Consider the following 18,898-nt stretch of genomic DNA (forward strand, 5'->3'; position numbering starts at 1 on the left):
GGTGTGAGTTCAGAAAGCACAGGATCACTGAATGTTAATAGAGTAGCAGATAAATGGATATGATTTACAAATAAATATTTGCATATTAGAGGGGTTGGTTCAAAATTTTTACTACTGTAAAAATGACCAATATTAATGTGCAAAGAACTCACCCAGGCATCTTGTTAAAATGCAGATTTCTAATTTAGTGGGTTGGGTGTGAGGCCCAAGATGTACATTTCCAACATGTTCTTAAGTTATACCAATGCTGTGCATGTGAAAACCACACCGGAATGACAGCAGTTACTCTGTCTTTTCAAAGGAGGTAAGTCACACATACAATAATATTGGGCAGGTTATATTACAAAATAAAATACAAATATAATTTCATTCACTATTTCTATGAAATAAAAAGTATTCTTACTTGGTGGGCGTAAACTGGGTCCAGGTCCATAATTGTCATCACTCGTTTCTTTTTCTTTTTTTTCCTGATCCCCAGCTGCCTGCAGGCTGGGAAATTCTTGCTGAAAATGACTATTCACCTGGATTCCTACAGATTTTTTTTAAAACATTAAATGTAATTTTTATACTGAAGATAATGAAAAAACCCTCCCACGATAGAGGACTCTGCTTTTCTCTGATAAATTATTCCATATATATATATATATATATATATATAATTATATATACTATATAGTTTATATATATATATTTATTCCACTGTTCATATCCATAAAACTTTAACATTTATTTAGAATTAGAATCCCTTGGAAAGTTAATGAACAGCCATGCGGAGATAAAAATCTAAGAAAGGAATCTGCCAGACACTGTTCAGGACTCATTAAAGATGATAAGGAAAATGAGAATTTCACTCCTGTTTTTCTTTTACAATAACTCCTTACATTTTTCAAAAAGTCAAACTTCTTTGCTAATAACTCTAAGAATCAAATAATATTATTGAAACAATACATGAATCAACACTGCAAGTATCACAATGATGCTAAAATGCCTTCACTAAATTTATCACTGAGATACTGATTGCACCTCACTAGTCACCCATTCACCCATCTACCTACCTACTTGCCTATTTATTTATATACCTCTATAAATTAAAAGATCTGATTTTATTAACTTGAGGGTGTAGATAGGGCCTAGATTTTCTATACAATGTTTTATAGATCTTTCCTGTTTTGCAAGTGGAAAATTTAAATTTTGCTGGGGAGTCCATCATTCCTGGGGGGGGGGGGGGGGGGGGAGAGTATTACAGCTACCATGCTTTACGGCTACTGTCCAGCTCTTCTCTACCATGGAAATCCTGAGTAGCACATGTTTGAAATAGAAGAGGTTAGGGAACACAGATGGTGATGAATATATAGCTTCTAGCTATTTACACAGTATCTGGGTACTTTTATGCCCCAAAAAGCAGAACGTACAAAGTTTTTTCTGGTCACGTAGGGTGAAGATAAAAACAATGTGGGAGAGTATCTTAAAGACTCCTTTTTAAATCTCTATCATTGGCTCATACATGGGTCTTGGCACTGAAACTTAACTACCCCAACAGTTGAAAGAAAGACCCTTTTTTAGAACCTGAGTATATCCTTGACAACGTTCTCTGCCCCTGTCAAAATCCACCCCTTATCTCCTGCATGGCTGTTCAGTAACTATCAAACCTAGCCAGTTTCCCCAGCCTATGTCCACTTACCATCTCCTTGCCCACCTTGCTTGTTACTGGCCCAAGATTTGGGAGCAGGTGCTACTTCTGGGGGAGCTGCAACCCCAGGTTTTGGCTGTGCTGGTGGAACTTCTGGTGTTCTTAAAAAAAATATGAATCCATTATTTCAGATATTGTATGTTCAAAAAAATAAAAATGAATATTGTAGTTAAGGTAAATTTGTGTATAACTGTTTTGGCTCCATATTTACTCATAGATGCATCTCCCACAAATGCTTTTCCTCTGCAACATTCCTTTAAATAAAGTATAGCTATTTTCATCCCCTTTCATTTCTTCCTTTTAATAACCCAAGAAGATAGCTTTACTCGTTTTTCATTTTGTAAAAAAGAAAAAAAGAAAAACTCATTATTGAGTATAGCTACCAAAATCTATTTTAAAGAAGTAAACATTTATATATAATTAGAAATAACATTATAGGCATACATACTGTCTGGACTGGTGGACTTAGCCAGGGCTAAGGCTAAGCAAACTCTCCATCTGGCAGTCAACAGGTTCACCACTGTACTTATTACTGTTACTCAAAGAGGTAACAGCAACTTGCCTGATACCTCCCCATGAGTAAAAGGTGTTTTGTTTTTTTGGAGGGGTGGGGTTGGGGGGGAGGGGCAGAGAGAGAATCCTAAGCAGGCTCCACGCCCAGTGCAGAGCCCAATGCAGGGCTTGATCTCACAACCCTGAGATCATGATTTGAGCCAAAGTCAAGAGTTGGACACTTAAATGACTGAGCCACCCAGGTGCCCGAGTAAAAGGTGTTTTAAAAGAATCTACAGTTTTAGTCAATCTTTGTAATGAGTTAATGCTTGAAAATGAAAAAGTAGTAGTTAAGAGACTTAAGAGAGGCAATATATTTCTGATACACTCAGACCTTGTAACTGGCTTGCTACTTTTGTAGTAATTCTACAACAACTGAGAAACAGAGAACAATGTCTTTGACAAGTTTTATCCAAGTAAAGTCAAATTTACTATATAAAGCTCCCCAAATAGGAGTACAGAAATCTGATAACAGATACAGGCAAAAAGCATCAAGTACCCAATTACTTGTATTATTTTTCTAAATTACCACTACTTCACTTGGTCATTCAAGAAATTAAGAGCTTAGCATAATCCCTGAAATACTGAATGCTAAATATATGCTGAATGATTAAAACGGACATTATTAATTCTATTGTAGCCTGCTTGCTAATTCTTTATTCATTTAAATAGTATTACTTGAGCACTTAAAATGTGCATCAGGTATAGTTTCAGTGAACCAGGCAGACAGAAATTCTTAGCATCATGGAAATTATTTAATAGAATCAACTCTTAATTATATTAGAAAGTGAATGCCTGATATGGTGGGGGTTTGAGGGAGTCTGACACAGTACATACGAAAAGTTGTGATTAGCAATTCTGTCATCTGTTCTACCTTGACACATGGAAATACTGCCACTAAACCTACTCACACACACACACAAAATTCATCAAAAGGTGACTATGTAAATGACTTCAAATGGCTTGAGATACCTAACATACAGAGTTCAACGTCTAGCACACAGAACAAACTCAAACAGAAGTTCCCTACAGGGTGCCTGGCTGGCTCAGTCACGGCAGCATGCAACTCTTGATCTCGAGGTTGTGGGTTTGAGCCCCACGCTGGGTGTGGAGATTACTTAAAAATAAAATCTTAAGGGCGCCTGGGTGGCTCAGTTGGTTAAGCGACTGCCTTCGGCTCAGGTCATGATCCTGGAGTCCCGGGATCGAGTCCCGCATCGGGCTCCCTGCTCGGCAGGGAGCCTGCTTCTCCCTCTGACCCTCCCCCCTCTCATGTACTCTCTCTCATTCTCGCTCTCTCAAATGAATAAATAAATCTTTAAAAAAAAAAAATTTTTTTAAAAATAAAATCTTAAAAAAAAAGAATTTCCCTACAAAGAAATAGTTTCATTTTTTAGTTGACTTTGACTCACTTTTCTTCTTCATGCTGCTCTTGTTTGGATGCCCATCCTGTGCCATCTTTAGGTACAATGTTCACATTAGGGTCATTGCCTTTGTTTTCTGCTTTGAGACTCGGGAGGTTAGCAGGTGGAGGCATACGCCGTGAAATACCAACTTTTCCAAGACTCTGTAATCCATGTCGAGCTGCAACTAAAGATCAATAACATCAACTTTCTTTGAATATCTATTTTATTGCTCAATTTATTCTTAAAACAATATAGAAAGACAACAGGTGTTAATGGAATCTTGAACTATTATTTCTTTTATCTTAAAATAAGAATTTTTAAACTAAGCCACACACCTGCAACAATAATCCAATACAGAAATTATATTAAACTATCATGCCATTGAAAAGATGATTTAAACATTCTAACAACCCTATATACTATATACCCTATATACTATGAAAGGAAACCCAGGCGATAAGTGGTTTTGTAATCTTTTCAAGAAATCTATTTTAAACTCAAAATTTAGTATATTAGAGAATAAATGTGCTAACTTTACATTCATAATGAACACTGCTAATATACCATACATGGTCCAGGTTTCACCTCTCACTATAAATACTGGGCCCAAGGTATCAAAAAACAAAACAAAACATCCCAGGACTCTCTTCCATAACTAGAAGCAGTAGTAAGTACCCACCACTGTATATTCCTATGCCTACCAATCTCATTGACCAAATCTCCCTTTGGAGCCACACAGTTCTACTTTCTGCTGACAACAAACAGGAAAAAAGAGACCTATTTCAAAACATTTATAAATTTTTAGGGCTCCTGGGTGGCTCAGTTGGTTAAGCATCTGCCTCCATGCCTTCATCTCGGGTCACGATCCTGGAGTCCCCAGATGGAGCCCCACGGGCTCTGTGCTCAGCAGGGAGCCTGCTCCTCCCTCTCCTCTGCCCCTCCCTGCTCATGCTCCTGCTAGCTCTCTCTCTCTCAAATAAATAAAATCCTTTTAAAAAAATTATAAGCTTTCTACTGTAAGACATTTAATTCATCCCCCGAAAAATGAGTACACACATAAAAAGCCCAATGTACATAGGGTTGCATAAATAATGGGTTTATCCTAGCTCCTAACAGCAATAGCTCCAGAGTACCAATCATAGCAATAAAACAAAACCATGAAAATCATAAAAATATGCCACTTGATTTTACTCACCTGTGGTTTTCTGAGTTTCTAAAGATTTACCCTTGTAAGTATTAAATAAACTGAGTGTTGCATACTTTTTCCCATCCTTTGCTTTTGTGCTCTGGCCTGACTTCTCCGACATTTCGGTGGAAACTCATCGAGTCCAAAACCTCCTGTCACACCCCTTCAAACCTTTAAGACACACATAAGAAAGAAAAATGAGGAAAATTTTAGCTTACTTTAAAGAAACTCTCAGTAGGGGTGCCTGCATGACTCTTTTGGTTAAGTGTCTGCCTTTGGCTCAGGTCATGATCCCAGGGTCCTGGGACTGAGTTCCACGTCAGGATCCCTGCTCAGTAGAGAGTCTGCCTCTCCCTCTCCCTTTACCCGTCCCCCCTGCTCGTGCTCTCTCTCTCAAATAAATAAAATCTTAAAAAAAAAAAAAAAAAAAAAAAAAAACTCTCAGTAAATTCAAATGTCCCCAAAAATTCTGAAAAATAAAAACAGTGAGGAATGAAATCCATCTTCAATAACTTGTACAGATAATAATGTCATACTTGTTTAATACTGTCAAATTTGAAGAACCAACACACAACAAAATGAATCAAACTAAACTGCCCTGCATTCAGTGAACATATTAGTTACTTACGGTTTGTAACTGCTTAACTGTATCGTAGAGAATAAGAATTTTAATCCAGAGGCGCCTGGCTGGCTCAGTCAGTACAGCATGCTACTCCTGATCTGCTCAAAATTGTGTGTTCAAGCCCCACATTGCCTGTGGAGTCTACTTAAAAAAAAAAAAAGGAATTTTAACCCATACTGAAATGAATGGGTCAAATACAGTAAATCTATGGAGGCTGTCTATTTAACAAATACTATTCAATTTAATAGGCTTGAGATGACAGGCATCAATCAGTTTCTGCATATGGAATGCAAATATGATAGGATGATTAACATCATTCTTCCACTAATTATATGCTTCTGTTTTCAGGCAGTATATGCTTTCATATGCTTATAAGCCACTCCTGTTTTTATGTTTTACAGTACCTACTACACCAGGAAAAAATATAAATCAAATACACATAATTGTAATATAAATGAGTCAAATGATAATTCCATCAAAAGAAAAGGACAGGGGCGCCTCGGTGGCTCAGTCAGTTGAGCAGCTGCCTTCGGCTCGGGTCATGATCCCAGGGTCCTGGGATCAAGCCCCATGTCAGGCTCCCTGCTCAGTGGAGAGCCTGCTTCTCCCTCTCCCTCTGCCTGCCTCTCTGCCTACTTGTGCTCTTGTGAATAAATAAAATCTTAAAAAAAAAAAAAAAAAGACAAGGACAAACTATCCCTTAACATACCTAACCGAATTGCTATAAAAGAATATGCATTCTTAAAAACAAAGAATTTGTAGCCATAAACAATAAGACTAGAGAAATCAGAAAGGCCAATTCCACTATAAGGTTTTGCCAGTTAGTGTGAGCACTTTTAGTTTAAAATACAACTTATACTAGCAATTAAAAATATGAAATCTTTAGGAATACATCTGACAAAAAATGTGTAAGATTAGTATATTAAAAACCACAGAACATTAAAGAAGACCTAGATACATGATGCTATGCCCTGTGCATGGGTCAAAAGACCCAATATGTAAGACTGTGATTCCTTGCCAAACTGATCTATAGATTCAAATCAATTCCAAACAAAATCACAGAAGGAATTTCTGGGGGAGAGGGTGGTAGAATTTTCAAGCTGATTCTAAAATTTATTTAAAAATAGACAGGACCGGGGCACCTGGGTGGTTCAGTTGGTTAAGCCACTGCCTTCGGCTCAGGTCGTGATCCTGGAGTCCCGGGATCGAGTCCCGCATCGGGCTCCCTGCTCAGCGGGGAGCCTGCTTCGCCCTCTGACCCTCCCCCCTCTCATGCTCTCTCTCTCTATCTCATTCTCTCTCTCAAATCAATAAAAATAAAATCTTTAAAAAATAAAAAAATAAAAAATAAAAAAATAGACAGGACCTAGAATAACCAAAAGAACTTTAAAAAGAATAAAGTTCGGGATGCCTGGGTGGCTCAGTTGGTTAACTGTCTGCCTTTGGCTCAGGTCATGATCCCAGGGTCTTGGGATCGGGGATGGAGTGCGGAGTCAGACTCCCTGCTCAGGAGGGAGCCTGATTCTCTCTCCTCCCCGCCCCCTGGTCTCTCTCACGATTTCTGTTGCTATCTCTGTCTTTCTCTGTCAAATAAAATCTTTAAAAAATTAAATTAAGGGGCGCCTGGGCGGCTCAGTCGTTAAGCGTCTGCCTTTGGCTCAGGTCATGATCGTAGGGTCCTGGGATCGAGCCCCACATCGGGCTCCCTGCTCGGCGGGAAGCCTGCTTCTCCCTCTCCCACTCCCCCTGCTTGTGTTTCCCTCTCTCGCTATGTCTCTCTCTGTCAAATAAATAAATAAAATCTTAAAAAAAAATTAAATTAAAAAGAATAAAGATGAAGGACCAATGTCACCTGATTTCATGATCTGTTAGGCAGCCATGAACACCGTGTGGTACTGGCCTAAAAAAGACTGATCAATGAAAGAGAATATAGAAATACAAATATATACAGGGATCTGATTTTTACAAATGCAAAGAAAATTCAGTGAATAAGGGACAGTTTCCTTAACAAATGGTGCTGAAGCAATTAGGCATATATAACATAAAAAAATGAATTCTGATTCCTAACTTCTACCATATACAAAACAACTCAAAATGGACCATAGCAAAGGATACAAACTTGAAGTTAGAAGATGTGTATGTTCTGGAGATCTAATGCACATCATTATGATTACAGTCAAAATACTGTATTATATACATCAAAGATGATAAGAGACAAGATCTTAATTAAGTGTTCTCACTACACACAAAAAATAACTGATGTGATGGGAGTATTGGCTAATGTTACAGCAGTAATCATTCTGCAATATGTAAGTGCATGAAATCAACATGTACACCTCAAACTTACACAATGCTATACGTTAGTCATATCTCAATTTTGTTTTAAAAAGGAGCATAGACAAAATGTAAAAACCTAAATTATAAAACTTCTAAAGAAAACAAAGGAGAAAATCTTTGCAACCTTGGGTTAAATAAAGAATTCTTTGACAGAACACTAGAATCTGCTCTCAGGGGTCTTACTTTCTAATGTGGAGATTCAAAATATAGGTAAATAGGATTATTTCAGATAGTGACATATGCTACGAATGAAACTAAACAGGACAATATGAGAAAGTAATAAAGTGTAATTATTTTAGATTAGTTGATCACTAAAGGCCTCTCTGAGGGAAAGGCTTCTGATTTGGATCTAATGGGGAAGGAGTCAGCTTCAAGGCTGAAGAAAAAGCAAATGCAAAGGCCCTAAAGTCGGGGCGCCTGGGTGGCTCAGTCGTTAAGCGTCTGCCTTTGGCTCAGGTCATGATCCCAGGGTCCTGGGATAGAGCCCCGCATGGGGCTCCCTGCTCGGTGGGAAGCCTGCTTCTCCCTCTCCCACTCCCCCTGCTTGTGTTCCCTCTCTCGCTGTGTCTCTCTCTGTCATATAAATAAATAAAATCTTAAAAAAAAAAAAAAAGGCCCCCAAGTCCTGACACGCTTATCATGTTCAAAAACATAAAAGCTAGTGAAGTCGAAGTTAGTAAGAAAGGGAGAGTTGAAAGGGAAAGAAAAGGTTGGATGAGAAGGACTATTAGAATTTTAAATTTTATCTTTAAAGCAATGTGATTCTGAGCATTCATTTTGAGCAGAGACATGACTTTGGTTTTTAAAAACAACCTGGCTACAATGTCGAGAATGGATTGTAGGGGGCCAAAGGTGGAGCATGGAAACATCATAGACTACAAAAGCCTAGGCACAACATGATGTAGCTATGGCTGAAAAATGGAGACTAGGTAGAGGAGGCCAGGAGAGAGGAAGCAAGGACAATTTTGGTCTTGAGCTTGAAAAGCAAGACATGAAGTAAGGTGGGGAAGACTAGATTTAGGGAAGATGGGGCAGAAGGTGAGGCAAGAGTTCTGTCTTAAACATGTTTAGTTTGAAATCTTTATAAAAACAAGCAGAGATTTATACAGAAAGATGCTCAAGATAAAAAGTATATATGATTTTTAAACAAATAATATGTTAAGTATTAAAAAATAAAATATATATGCCAAGTATGAAAGTCTACAAAACCATATCACAAATTATCAGCAGCAGCTATACACCTGATTGTAAGGAATTTTGACTCTTTGTTATACATACTGCAATATCTAAACAGTAAATGCACTTTGCTTTTGTAACAGAAAACAAGAAAAAATTGCAAATGTTTTTAAGAGCAATGACTTGAAATGAAAAAAAATTAGTTTCAAGACCAGTAGATGAAAAAATGCATATAATTAAGTAAAAAGAATTTAAAAATCTATCCTCAATGGTGTAACACATAACTAAAATATGGAAGAATAATAACAAAGACTATAGGTAAACAAAAAGTAGTTGATAAGTGTGCGTTTGTCTGACTTCTTGTGGTTTATGTAAATAAAAATGGGAGAAAGTAACAAAAAGATGCATATAACTACTGTGTGTTAAGTGAATATTCACTGAGCATAACACAACTGTCATTAATGCTCCTTACACCATCAAAGGTACTTGTAAGTATGGTAACATCTCTTCCTTTTGAGCACTGGCATAAGAACCTAACTCACATCCATAAGATTCCAAGGGATAACATACCTTGTGTGTGTTTGTCCTTGGATACTAAAACCTTACATAATGAAACCAATGTCCTCTTAAAGCCTGCTGGAGGATTTAGTAAATTCTCTGAAATACAATTTCACAAAGCAATCCTCTACATGTTACATAGAAACAATACGACTGATATTGCCTCCTCACTGCTACAATGACAAATATTCATTCAACAAGATACAACAAACGTGTTGAGAATAAGCTGCCAAACCCTGTCTTAGATGTTAAGATCTATCATGGAAAGATAGATGGGGCCCCTGCCTTCATGGAAGTTTTAACAATAAGTAAATAAAAATACAAGAATAAAAAAACTCAGCTGGGTAAAGGGATAGCAAAGAGGGGAAAGAGACTGGATACAATGGTAAAGGTCTGAAAGATCTCTCTGAAAAGATGACACAAGGGAAGAAAAATCAATCAGTAGTTCTCAACAACAGGCTGCAGACTTATCCCGGAAGGTTTTTAAAGATACTATAGTCCCTGTGCCAGACCAATTAAATCAGAATTTCTCAGAATGGGTCTGGCTCCTCGGGTGTCTCTTAAGTATAGGCATTACCTCATTATTGCGCTTTGCAGATACGGTGTTTTTTACAAATGGAAGGTCTGGGGCAACCCTGCATCAAATGAGCGAATCTGTCAGCACTATTTTTCCCCACAGCATTTGCTTACTTCATGTCTGTATCACATTTTGGTAATTCTCATATTTTGAACTTTTTCATTATTATTATATTTGTTATGGTGATCTGTGATCAGTGATCTCTGAGGTTACTATTATCCTTGTTTTGGGGCACCACAAACTAAGACAATGAACTTAACTGATAAATGTTGGGTGTGCTCTGACCACCCACCAACCAGCTGTTCCCCGAAACACAATATTGAAATTAGGCCAATTAATAACCCTACAATGGTCTGTAAGTGTTAAAGTGAAAGGAAAATTCTCATGTCTCTCACTTTAAATTAAAAGCTAGAAATGATTAAGTTCAGTGAGAAAGGGATAGGCCAAAAGCTAGGCCCCTGGCACCAAAGTTAGCCAAGTTGTAAATTCGAAAGTTCTTTTTTTTTTTTTTTTAAGATTTTATTTATTTATTTATTTGACAGAGAGAGACACAGTGAGAGAGGGAACACAAGCAGGGGGAGTAGGACAGGGAGAAGCAGGCCTCCCGCTGAGCAGGGAGCCTAATGCGGGACTCAATCCCAGAACCCAGGGATCACGACCTGAGCCAAAGGCAGACGCTTAACAACTGAGCCACCCAGACGCCCCGAAAGAAAAGTTCTTAAAGAAAATCAAAAGTGCTACTCCAGTGGACACAAGAATGAAAGTGCAACACCTTTACCATCGATAGGGAGAAAGTTTCAGTGATCCCAATCAAACAGAAGATCAAACAGCCACATTCCCTTAGGCCAAAACCCAATCCTGAGTGAGGCCCTAACTCTATTTAATTCTATGAAGGCTGAGAGAGGTGAGGAATTTCAAGAGAAACTTGAAACTGGAAGAGGTTGGTTAATGAGGTTAAAGGAGAGAAGCCACTTTATAACATACAAATGCAAGCTAAAGCAAGTGCTGATGTAGAAGCTGCAAAAATAATCCAGTCAGTAACCATCAACATGGAGGCAGAATCTTACACTGCAAAAAGATTACAACTCTGAAAGCTAAGATGATGGCTAGCATTTTTAGCAATAAAGTAAATTTTAATTAAGGCATATACATTGCTGGGGCACCTGGGTGGCTCAGGCAGTTAAGCATCTGACTCTTGGTTTCAGCTCAGGTCATGATCTCAGGGTCCTGGGATCAAGCCCCATGCTGGGCTCCAAGCTCAGGGTGGACTCTGCTTGAGATTCTCTCTCTCCCTCCCTGTCTGCCACTCCTGCTCATGCTGTCTCTCTCTCTCTTTAAAATAATTAAGTAAAATATTAAAAAATAAAAAGATATATATAAAAGATATTTAAAAACATAATGCTATTGCACAATTAATACACTACAATATAGCACAAACATACTTTTCATATGCATTGGGAAACCAAAAAAATTTCATTTCATTCCCTTTACTGAAATATTTGCTTTATTACACTGGTTTGGAACTGAACCCTCAATATCCCCAAGATATGCAACTATAACCACAGTTGAGAAGCACTGGGGGAGAAAAACCCAAGTTTGATCTGGGATAAAAGGGTTCAGGTGTAAAGGTCATGGGGAGAGGAAGGAGAGGAAGTCAGAGTAGGCAGAAGTCTAGTAGGCTAGGCTAAGGAGTAATGCCCAGTTTATTTACTGAAGAAAATTAATTAAAAAAAATCTCAGTTGCTGAATAAAGGTATGGCTGCATTCTGCAGATCCACATCTTAAGTAACAAAATGGTACAACTTACACAATTAGTAATTTAAAAATCCTTGAAACAGTAAGCTCAACAGGGGCATTTCTTTTCAACTTGTCAGATTCTGATTTCAAAAAATGTACTGGCACAGTCACAGAAGAACAAAGGATCTCTATCCTCTATTTGTATCATTTTTAATTTTAAAAAGCTTTTTGGGGGTGCATGGGTTGCTCAGTCAGTTAAGCATCTGCCTTCTGCTCAGGTCATGATCCCAGGGTGCCTGGATCCAGGGAGCCTGCTTCTCCCTCTCCCGCTCCCCCTGCTGTGCTCTCTCTCTCTCTCTGTCAAATAAATAAAATATTTAAAAAAAAAAAAAAAAAAAAAAAGCTTGGGGCGCCTGGGTGGTTCAGTCGGTTAAGCATCTGCCTTCTGCTCAGGTCATGATCCCAGGGTCCTGGGATCGAGCCCCGCATTGGGCTCTCTGCTCAGCAGGGAGCCTGCTTTTCCCTCTGCCTGCTGGTGCTCTCTTTCTCTGTCAAATAAATAAATAAAATCTTTCTTTTCTTTTCTTTTTTTTAAAAGCTTTTTGTTATTTGCATGCTATTAAGAATATATATTTTTTTACATTACTGTCCTACTTACTATGTACCTAAAAATCTGAATCATTAGGGTCTGAGGGTCAGTCTACAAAAAGAGCCTACTGAATAATAAATACACCCCCTTTAAGGGAAGAGAAAGTAATCATATTTCTGTGACCCTGAGCAATGACAGTAAGAAACTAGTATTTTTCGTTGAAATTTGATATACCAAAACATGAGCATCTGCGTTTTCCAGATTTGAACAATGAATATATATTACCTTGTAACAATTTTTTTGGGGGGGGGAGGATGTTAAGATGAAAGAAGAAATCAAGAAGGAAAAAAGCCAGTATTTTAAAAACAAACAATTTCCAAAAGGTCTAAGGGAAATTTGGAAGACAGCGGTTTGTCATAATATAAATACCAACCTTTCAAAATGAAAGGATGACACTCAACAGTGGTTACAAAAGGATGGGTTTCATAAAGGACAGCTATCATAGGTTAAAAATTTGTTTAAAATCTGTAAAGGGTTTCCACAAAAAGACAAGATAAACTACGATCTCTAAAATTCCTTCAGTCTCAAAAATTATAAGATTCTATGGTTTCTCACCATTACAAAAGTATTTAAAAATACTCAATATGAAAAACATTATTTTTAGTGATATTTAAAATCTAGCATTTCTGAAAAAAAAGAACACACTTTCACAAATTGCCAATCTGCTCAATTCAATTAAATGACAATTATCTTTCTGGCCACCATGGGCTTCTAAGTACCCAAGCTCTGTTTACCTTTCTTTCCTCATTAACCTTATGTGAGAATTTAGTTCCTCTGGAAAATGAAATACAATGTCCCACTGATTTAAATAGTTAACATTAAAAAGAACCTGCAACCAGATGAGCATACTATATGCACTCAACAAATGTTTTACTGAACAAATAAAAAATCTCTAGTAAGTAATAAGTAATAGTTAAGTATCAATACGAATATAAAAAGCAAACAGATTCTGTGTAAACCATATTCTCTGGTTTCTGCGACTCTCTGACAGCTCTTTTTTTCTATCCCTCTACATAAATGTTAACATGCTTTTGCCATCTCTCTTTACCAGCTCCCTCTATGTGCTTTCTTCCTTGGCCATCTCATCTATTGTTCACTGCTTCACTAAGGATAATTCCCAAAACTTTCCTTCAAACTACAATCTTTAGACATACATTTTTAATTGTCTATAGTACAAAATGTTTCCACTTAAATTTCTAGACAGAACTACAAACTCAAAATGTTTGATTCCCCTATTCATTCATACAAATGTTTATCCAGCGCCTACCACATTATCAGGCACTCCTAGGAACAAATGAAAAAGACATGTTGTCCTCATCAACTGAGTGGAGATAACAGGAAATGTGAGAAGGTTGGAAAAGGTTCGCAAAGAACTGGCAGGAAAGACAGACAACTAGGTAAACGAGGCATTGACAATCAGTGCTGACACCCCAGTAGAAGCTGGAAACCAGTGATATAAAGTATTCCCAAGGCTGGCCAGTTTGAAGACTCATTAATGTCCAGCAGCACATTCAGGAGTGGGGAGTGGTGGGAAGCACACAGCAGCTGGAATGATAAGGAATTAGAGCTGTGCCATATATGTGTAAAGAAAAGCAAGGCAGAAGATACTGCCAGGAAAATGGTTAGAATAACATTTCATGGAAGTCTAAGCCACAGAGTAAAGCAGGAGAAGGTGGAAGAGAATAAGGAAGACAGCAGAAGGAACTGCCAATTTTAATATGATTGTATAAAAGCTCCACCTACAGTAATTATTAAATGCTTATTGAGTCAAGCTTACTATGGATTGCTTTGTTCATTTAATAAAAACAACAGAGGGGCACGGGCACCTTGGTGGCTCAGTCGGTTAAGCGTCTGCCTTAGGCTCAGGTCATGATCTCAGGGTCCTGGGATGGAGCCCCACATTGCATTGAGCTCCCTGCTCAGCGAGGAGTCTGCTTCTCCCTCTCCTCCCCACTCGTGCTGTCGCTGTTTCTCTCCCTGCTTGTGTTCTCTCACTCTCGCTCTCTCTCAAACAAATTTAAAAAAATCTTTAAAAAAATAAAAAATAAAATAAAAACAGGAGAAAATGTACTGAGTAAGAAAATTGGAGGCACAGGAGCTTGTGATTTGAACTTAAGGTTTCAGGTGATGAGAGGGGTTTAGAACATTAGACATTAAAAGTCAAGCACACATTGTATATGTGATTGAGTGTGCATGCGTACACATACCCACAGAGAGTGATAAATATGGTAAACTGCTAACAATCAGGGAATAGGGATGAAGCAATACAAGAATTTTTCATACTATTCTTATAATTTTTCTATGAGATTAAGATTATTCCAAAAGAAAAAGTTTAAAATGGGCGCCTAGCTGGTGCATGTGACTCTTGGTCTTGGGGTCATGAGTTTGAGACCTGCACTGGGCGTGGAGCCTACTTAAAATAAAAATAAAAAAAAAGTTAAAAACAAAAAGCTCACCTGCTTTCCCAAACACGTTCTTCTCCCCAACTTCACCATAACCACCTTTCCTGACCTCTAGATTTTTAAAAAATTTATTTATTTAAGTAATCTCTATAGCCAACGTGGGGCTCGAACTCATGACCCCTAAGATCGAGAGTTGCATGCTCTTCCGACTGGAGCCAGCCAGGCACCCCTCTCTGACCTCTAGATTTAAAACCTTGAATAATCTTCCATATTTATGTCTCCCACTTCTAACATGAAGAGGGATGTAAGTTCTATACGCTCTAGTATAGTGATATCTCTTGAAGCCATTAAAAAAAAATCTGAACTCTATAATGTAAAACTATCAGGTTGGGAAAAAGAGCTCAAAGCCCAAGTCACCAAAATTTACCAATGAAGAAACAACTTTAGACAAGTAAAAATAGCTTGCCCCAAACTCATATAGCCATGAAGAGATAGGGCCAAGATTAAATCCAGACTTGATGGCAAAGCCAGTGCCCAGATAACCTCACCACAGGAAAATCAGAATTTAATTTTCATTATAAAAGAGGTAAACATCAAATCTTTAAAATGTAATAATACGTGATTTTAGGCTGAGAGTCTAAGATTCAAGTTTTTATTTTCAAAACTCACTGTATTACAATACAGAATAAAATATCAAGAATAAAAAATTATAGTAACAAAATACAGTAAAAATGTATTCCATCTGTTGTAGAAATATGATAATGTAAAAAGTCTTAAGACTCAATGCACTAAAGACTAAAAAAAAAGGGGGGGGGGTAGCTATGTAAGAATTGTTTCCCCTCTCAAAATTCATATGTTGAAGTCCTAACTCCCAACTTGACAGATGGTATTTGGAGATAGGTCCTTTGGGAGATAATTAGGTTTAGCTGAGGTAATGAGCATGGGGCCTCATAATGGGATTAGTGCTCTTTTAAAGAGAAGACACCACAGCTCTCTCCCAACCACATGAAGACACACAGCTAGAAAGCAGCCATGTGCAAGCCAGGAAGACCTCACCAGAACCTGATTATGTGGGCACCCTGATCTTGGTTTTCCAGCCTCCAGAGCTGTGATAAATTCATCTTAAGCCACCTAGTCTATGGTATTTTCCTTTTTTTTTTTCTTAAGATTTTATTGATTTATTTGAGAGAGAGAGAGAGAGAGAGAGAATGAGCCAGGGTGAGGGGCAGAGGGAAAAGCAGACTCCCTGCTGAGCAGGGAGCCCACTCATGACCTGAGCCCCATGACATGAGCCGAAGTCAGACACTCAACCAACTGAGCCACCCAGGTGCCCCTATGGTATTTTCTCATGGCAGCTGGAGTTGGTAAGGATGGGGAGACTGATGAATTAACTTCAGAAAACATTTAGTCTATCAAATTTGAAACTAAATTTTCCATTTAAAATGAAAAGGTCTTGCTTTGGGTAAGAGACTGAACTGGTCAACTTCTAAGTTCATTTCGATCTCCAATTGTTATAATCAGTAATTCTAAAGTTAGGGTGACATCAAATATTTTTTAAGATCACATTTGCTGCTGTAATAGAAAAGCTAAGAATACCACCATATGTTGAGTGCCTCTACTTCAAATAGCACTACAGCAAAAGCATTAAAAATTGTCATTTTTAAAAACAAAGTGTAATATAAATAAATCTGTTGGAATTCTAATCAGAATGGAAGAAGGGCTCAGGCTGTTCTTAGAAACTGAAACATGTGAATTAAGTTTCTGGGGCAGAATGCCTTAACAATCAGAAAAGATATGTAGTTATCAAACCTTCTGTACCATAAATTACTATTCTAGCAAAGTAACAAATCTGTGTGTCTACCATTTACTAGATGAGGTGAATGCCACATTATTCTTTTTGACAACTTATAGTTTTTCTCTATCTGTTCCATTTTCCTGACCTCCAGAAGTTAATTCTATACCTCTTATGTTGTGCTTCTTTACTTAAGATCTACATATATGATCTGCTTCCTAGTTACCAGAAATACTGAATAAGCTACAATATTCATCTTTAAAATACATTGGATAGGGACGCCTGGGTGGCGCAGTTGGTTAAGCCTCTGATTCTTGGTTTCAGCTCAGGTTGTAATCTCTAGGGTGGCTGAGATGGAGCCCTGTGTTGGGCTCCGCACTCAGCCCAGGGTCTACCTGAAATTCTCTCTCGCTCTGCCCCTTCTGCTCGTGCGTGCATGCTTGCTCACTCTCTCTACCTCTCTGAAATAAACAAATCTTTAAAATAAAATACACTGGATAAAGTCAATGTGTACTTGCCCAACTACTTAAACCATTTTAGTAAAAAGTACTAAGCTTTGTTCCTTGGTGACCACTTCTCCAGTCTCCCAACTGTTTTTGGTTTTGTTCTAAATTATCCTTAATATATCTCCTTAGGAGTCTTTGAGAGCATCCACTGGCCTCCACAGGGCCTTTGTGCAAATAGAAAAAACATACCCTTCCGGGAAGATACACGTAATCCTCTGGGTGAGGTGCTGATGCATTGGGAAAAAGGGGGGAAATGAAGGCACAATTACCCCTGGGAGGCCTAGCCAGAGCATAGGACTCTCTGCAAGCAGAGCATGGAGTAGGTTTCAGTCCTTGTTGCCTCCTTCACCCCCACACATATGTGCAATACACAAACTGTACAATTATACACAGCAGCCCTACACTTTCAGATTATTCATTAGTAAAGAGGAAAGGATGATCAAGTATTAACTTCTCTAGCCACCCATACACCAACCACACGTGCATCCATCTCTTACTTTGTAAACTCAAGATATATTTGGAGGGGATCTTCAAACATCATAGAGAACCACCCTCACCTTTAACTTTCTACTTTTCATAGTTCTCTTTTCTGTATTAAATATGGTCAAGGCTCCTGTCAATACCAAAGAATATAAAATTCTAAACATACATGGAAACATTTAATGTGATCTTTGCAACAATCCTCTGAGATAGGGGAAGTGGGTATTTTCCTTATTTCACAGATGAATAAACAGGTTTCCCCTGCTATCAGAAAGCAAAGTATTCCTCTGAAACCTTTTGTAAGCTGAAATGCTACAGCAAAGAAACAATTACCATTAATTTATATGGAAAACTTTTTGTGTTGTTCCCAGACCTGAGAAATAACCTCTTAGGCTTTTCTGACACCTTAGGACACGTCTTGCTAACAAATTCACAAAACAGATGATGATAAAGCACAAACTAGATGCTGAGTGTAGTTCCAGGGGAAGGAGCTTGGTGGCACCACTCTTGATGCTCAGGGTGCGCCCTGCCTCTATAATGGCTGACTGCTATTTCCGCTTTTTGCCTTTTTCCGTAAAAACAAAAATCGTCTTCAGAATTTTCAGTTAGAAAAAGCAAGTAATAATGTATGTCTTTCATAAAAGCAAAGTGGGGTAGTGACAACCTTCAAAAAGCATCTAAAATTTGAAGAAGTCATGTCACTTGCCCCCAAAGTTAACAGCAGGCACAAAGGACAAAACTTAGGTGATAAAAGGTTTAAACCTAGGTTTTTACACTCATAGTCCAGAGCTCATACTGAGTATTCAAGTCACCTAAAAGTCAAGAAGTCTCACTACTTATTCCTCCCTGCTTAACCCTCCACCCTTATTACCTAAATTCTTTTAGGGTCACCAAGGATCTCTCAGCCAAATCCAAAGGCCACTTCTCTTAGATCTTTCTGAACTCCGCTACATTCATCTGTAATAATCCTATTTTTTAGATTATTCTCTTCCATCCTGATTTCTGTAGTGACTTCCTTCTTCACTTATTCATTGTTGCTCTCCTTCTCTTGCTATAGATTGTCTAAGATATCCTGCTAAATTTCTGTCTAAACAAATACCTTCACTTTGCAGTTTATCATGGAAATGGTTGCCCCTAGTATGTAGTTAAGGCTCTAAATTATAGCTCATCTCCTGTAATGCTGCCATTGCCTGCGATGAATCTATTCCATTCTAGGCTTCCATCACTT

At 38.0% G+C, this 18,898-nt stretch overlaps 1 protein-coding gene across 14 annotated transcripts in view; it reads right to left on the reverse strand.

Annotated features, from left to right (window-relative positions):
• PRRC2C (proline rich coiled-coil 2C) overlaps positions 1-18,898 on the reverse strand; it is a 90,471-nt gene that overhangs the window by 67,011 nt on the left and 4,562 nt on the right. For 8 of the 14 annotated variants that reach the window (XM_064594328.1, XM_054508065.2, XM_045877452.3 and 5 more), the window contains exons 2-5: positions 4,844-5,005; positions 3,655-3,832; positions 1,682-1,791; positions 404-529 (exon numbers count right to left, since the gene is read on the reverse strand). In XM_064594328.1, the coding sequence (XP_064450398.1) occupies positions 404-529; positions 1,682-1,791; positions 3,655-3,832; positions 4,844-4,955 (526 nt within the window). In that variant the 5' untranslated portion in view covers positions 4,956-5,005. Of the gene's footprint in view, positions 1-403; positions 530-1,681; positions 1,792-3,654; positions 3,833-4,843; positions 5,006-5,462; positions 5,601-18,898 lie in introns of all 14 variants that reach the window. The other 6 variants (XM_054508061.2, XM_054508058.2, XM_054508064.2 and 3 more) reach the window with 4 other exon arrangements.

The sequence above is a fragment of the Mirounga angustirostris genome, unplaced genomic scaffold (genome assembly GCF_029215605.1).
Source record: "Mirounga angustirostris isolate CCGP_5_RB_7025 unplaced genomic scaffold, mMirAng1.0.hap1 SCAF_6, whole genome shotgun sequence".
NCBI classification, from domain to species: Eukaryota; Metazoa; Chordata; class Mammalia; order Carnivora; family Phocidae; genus Mirounga; species Mirounga angustirostris.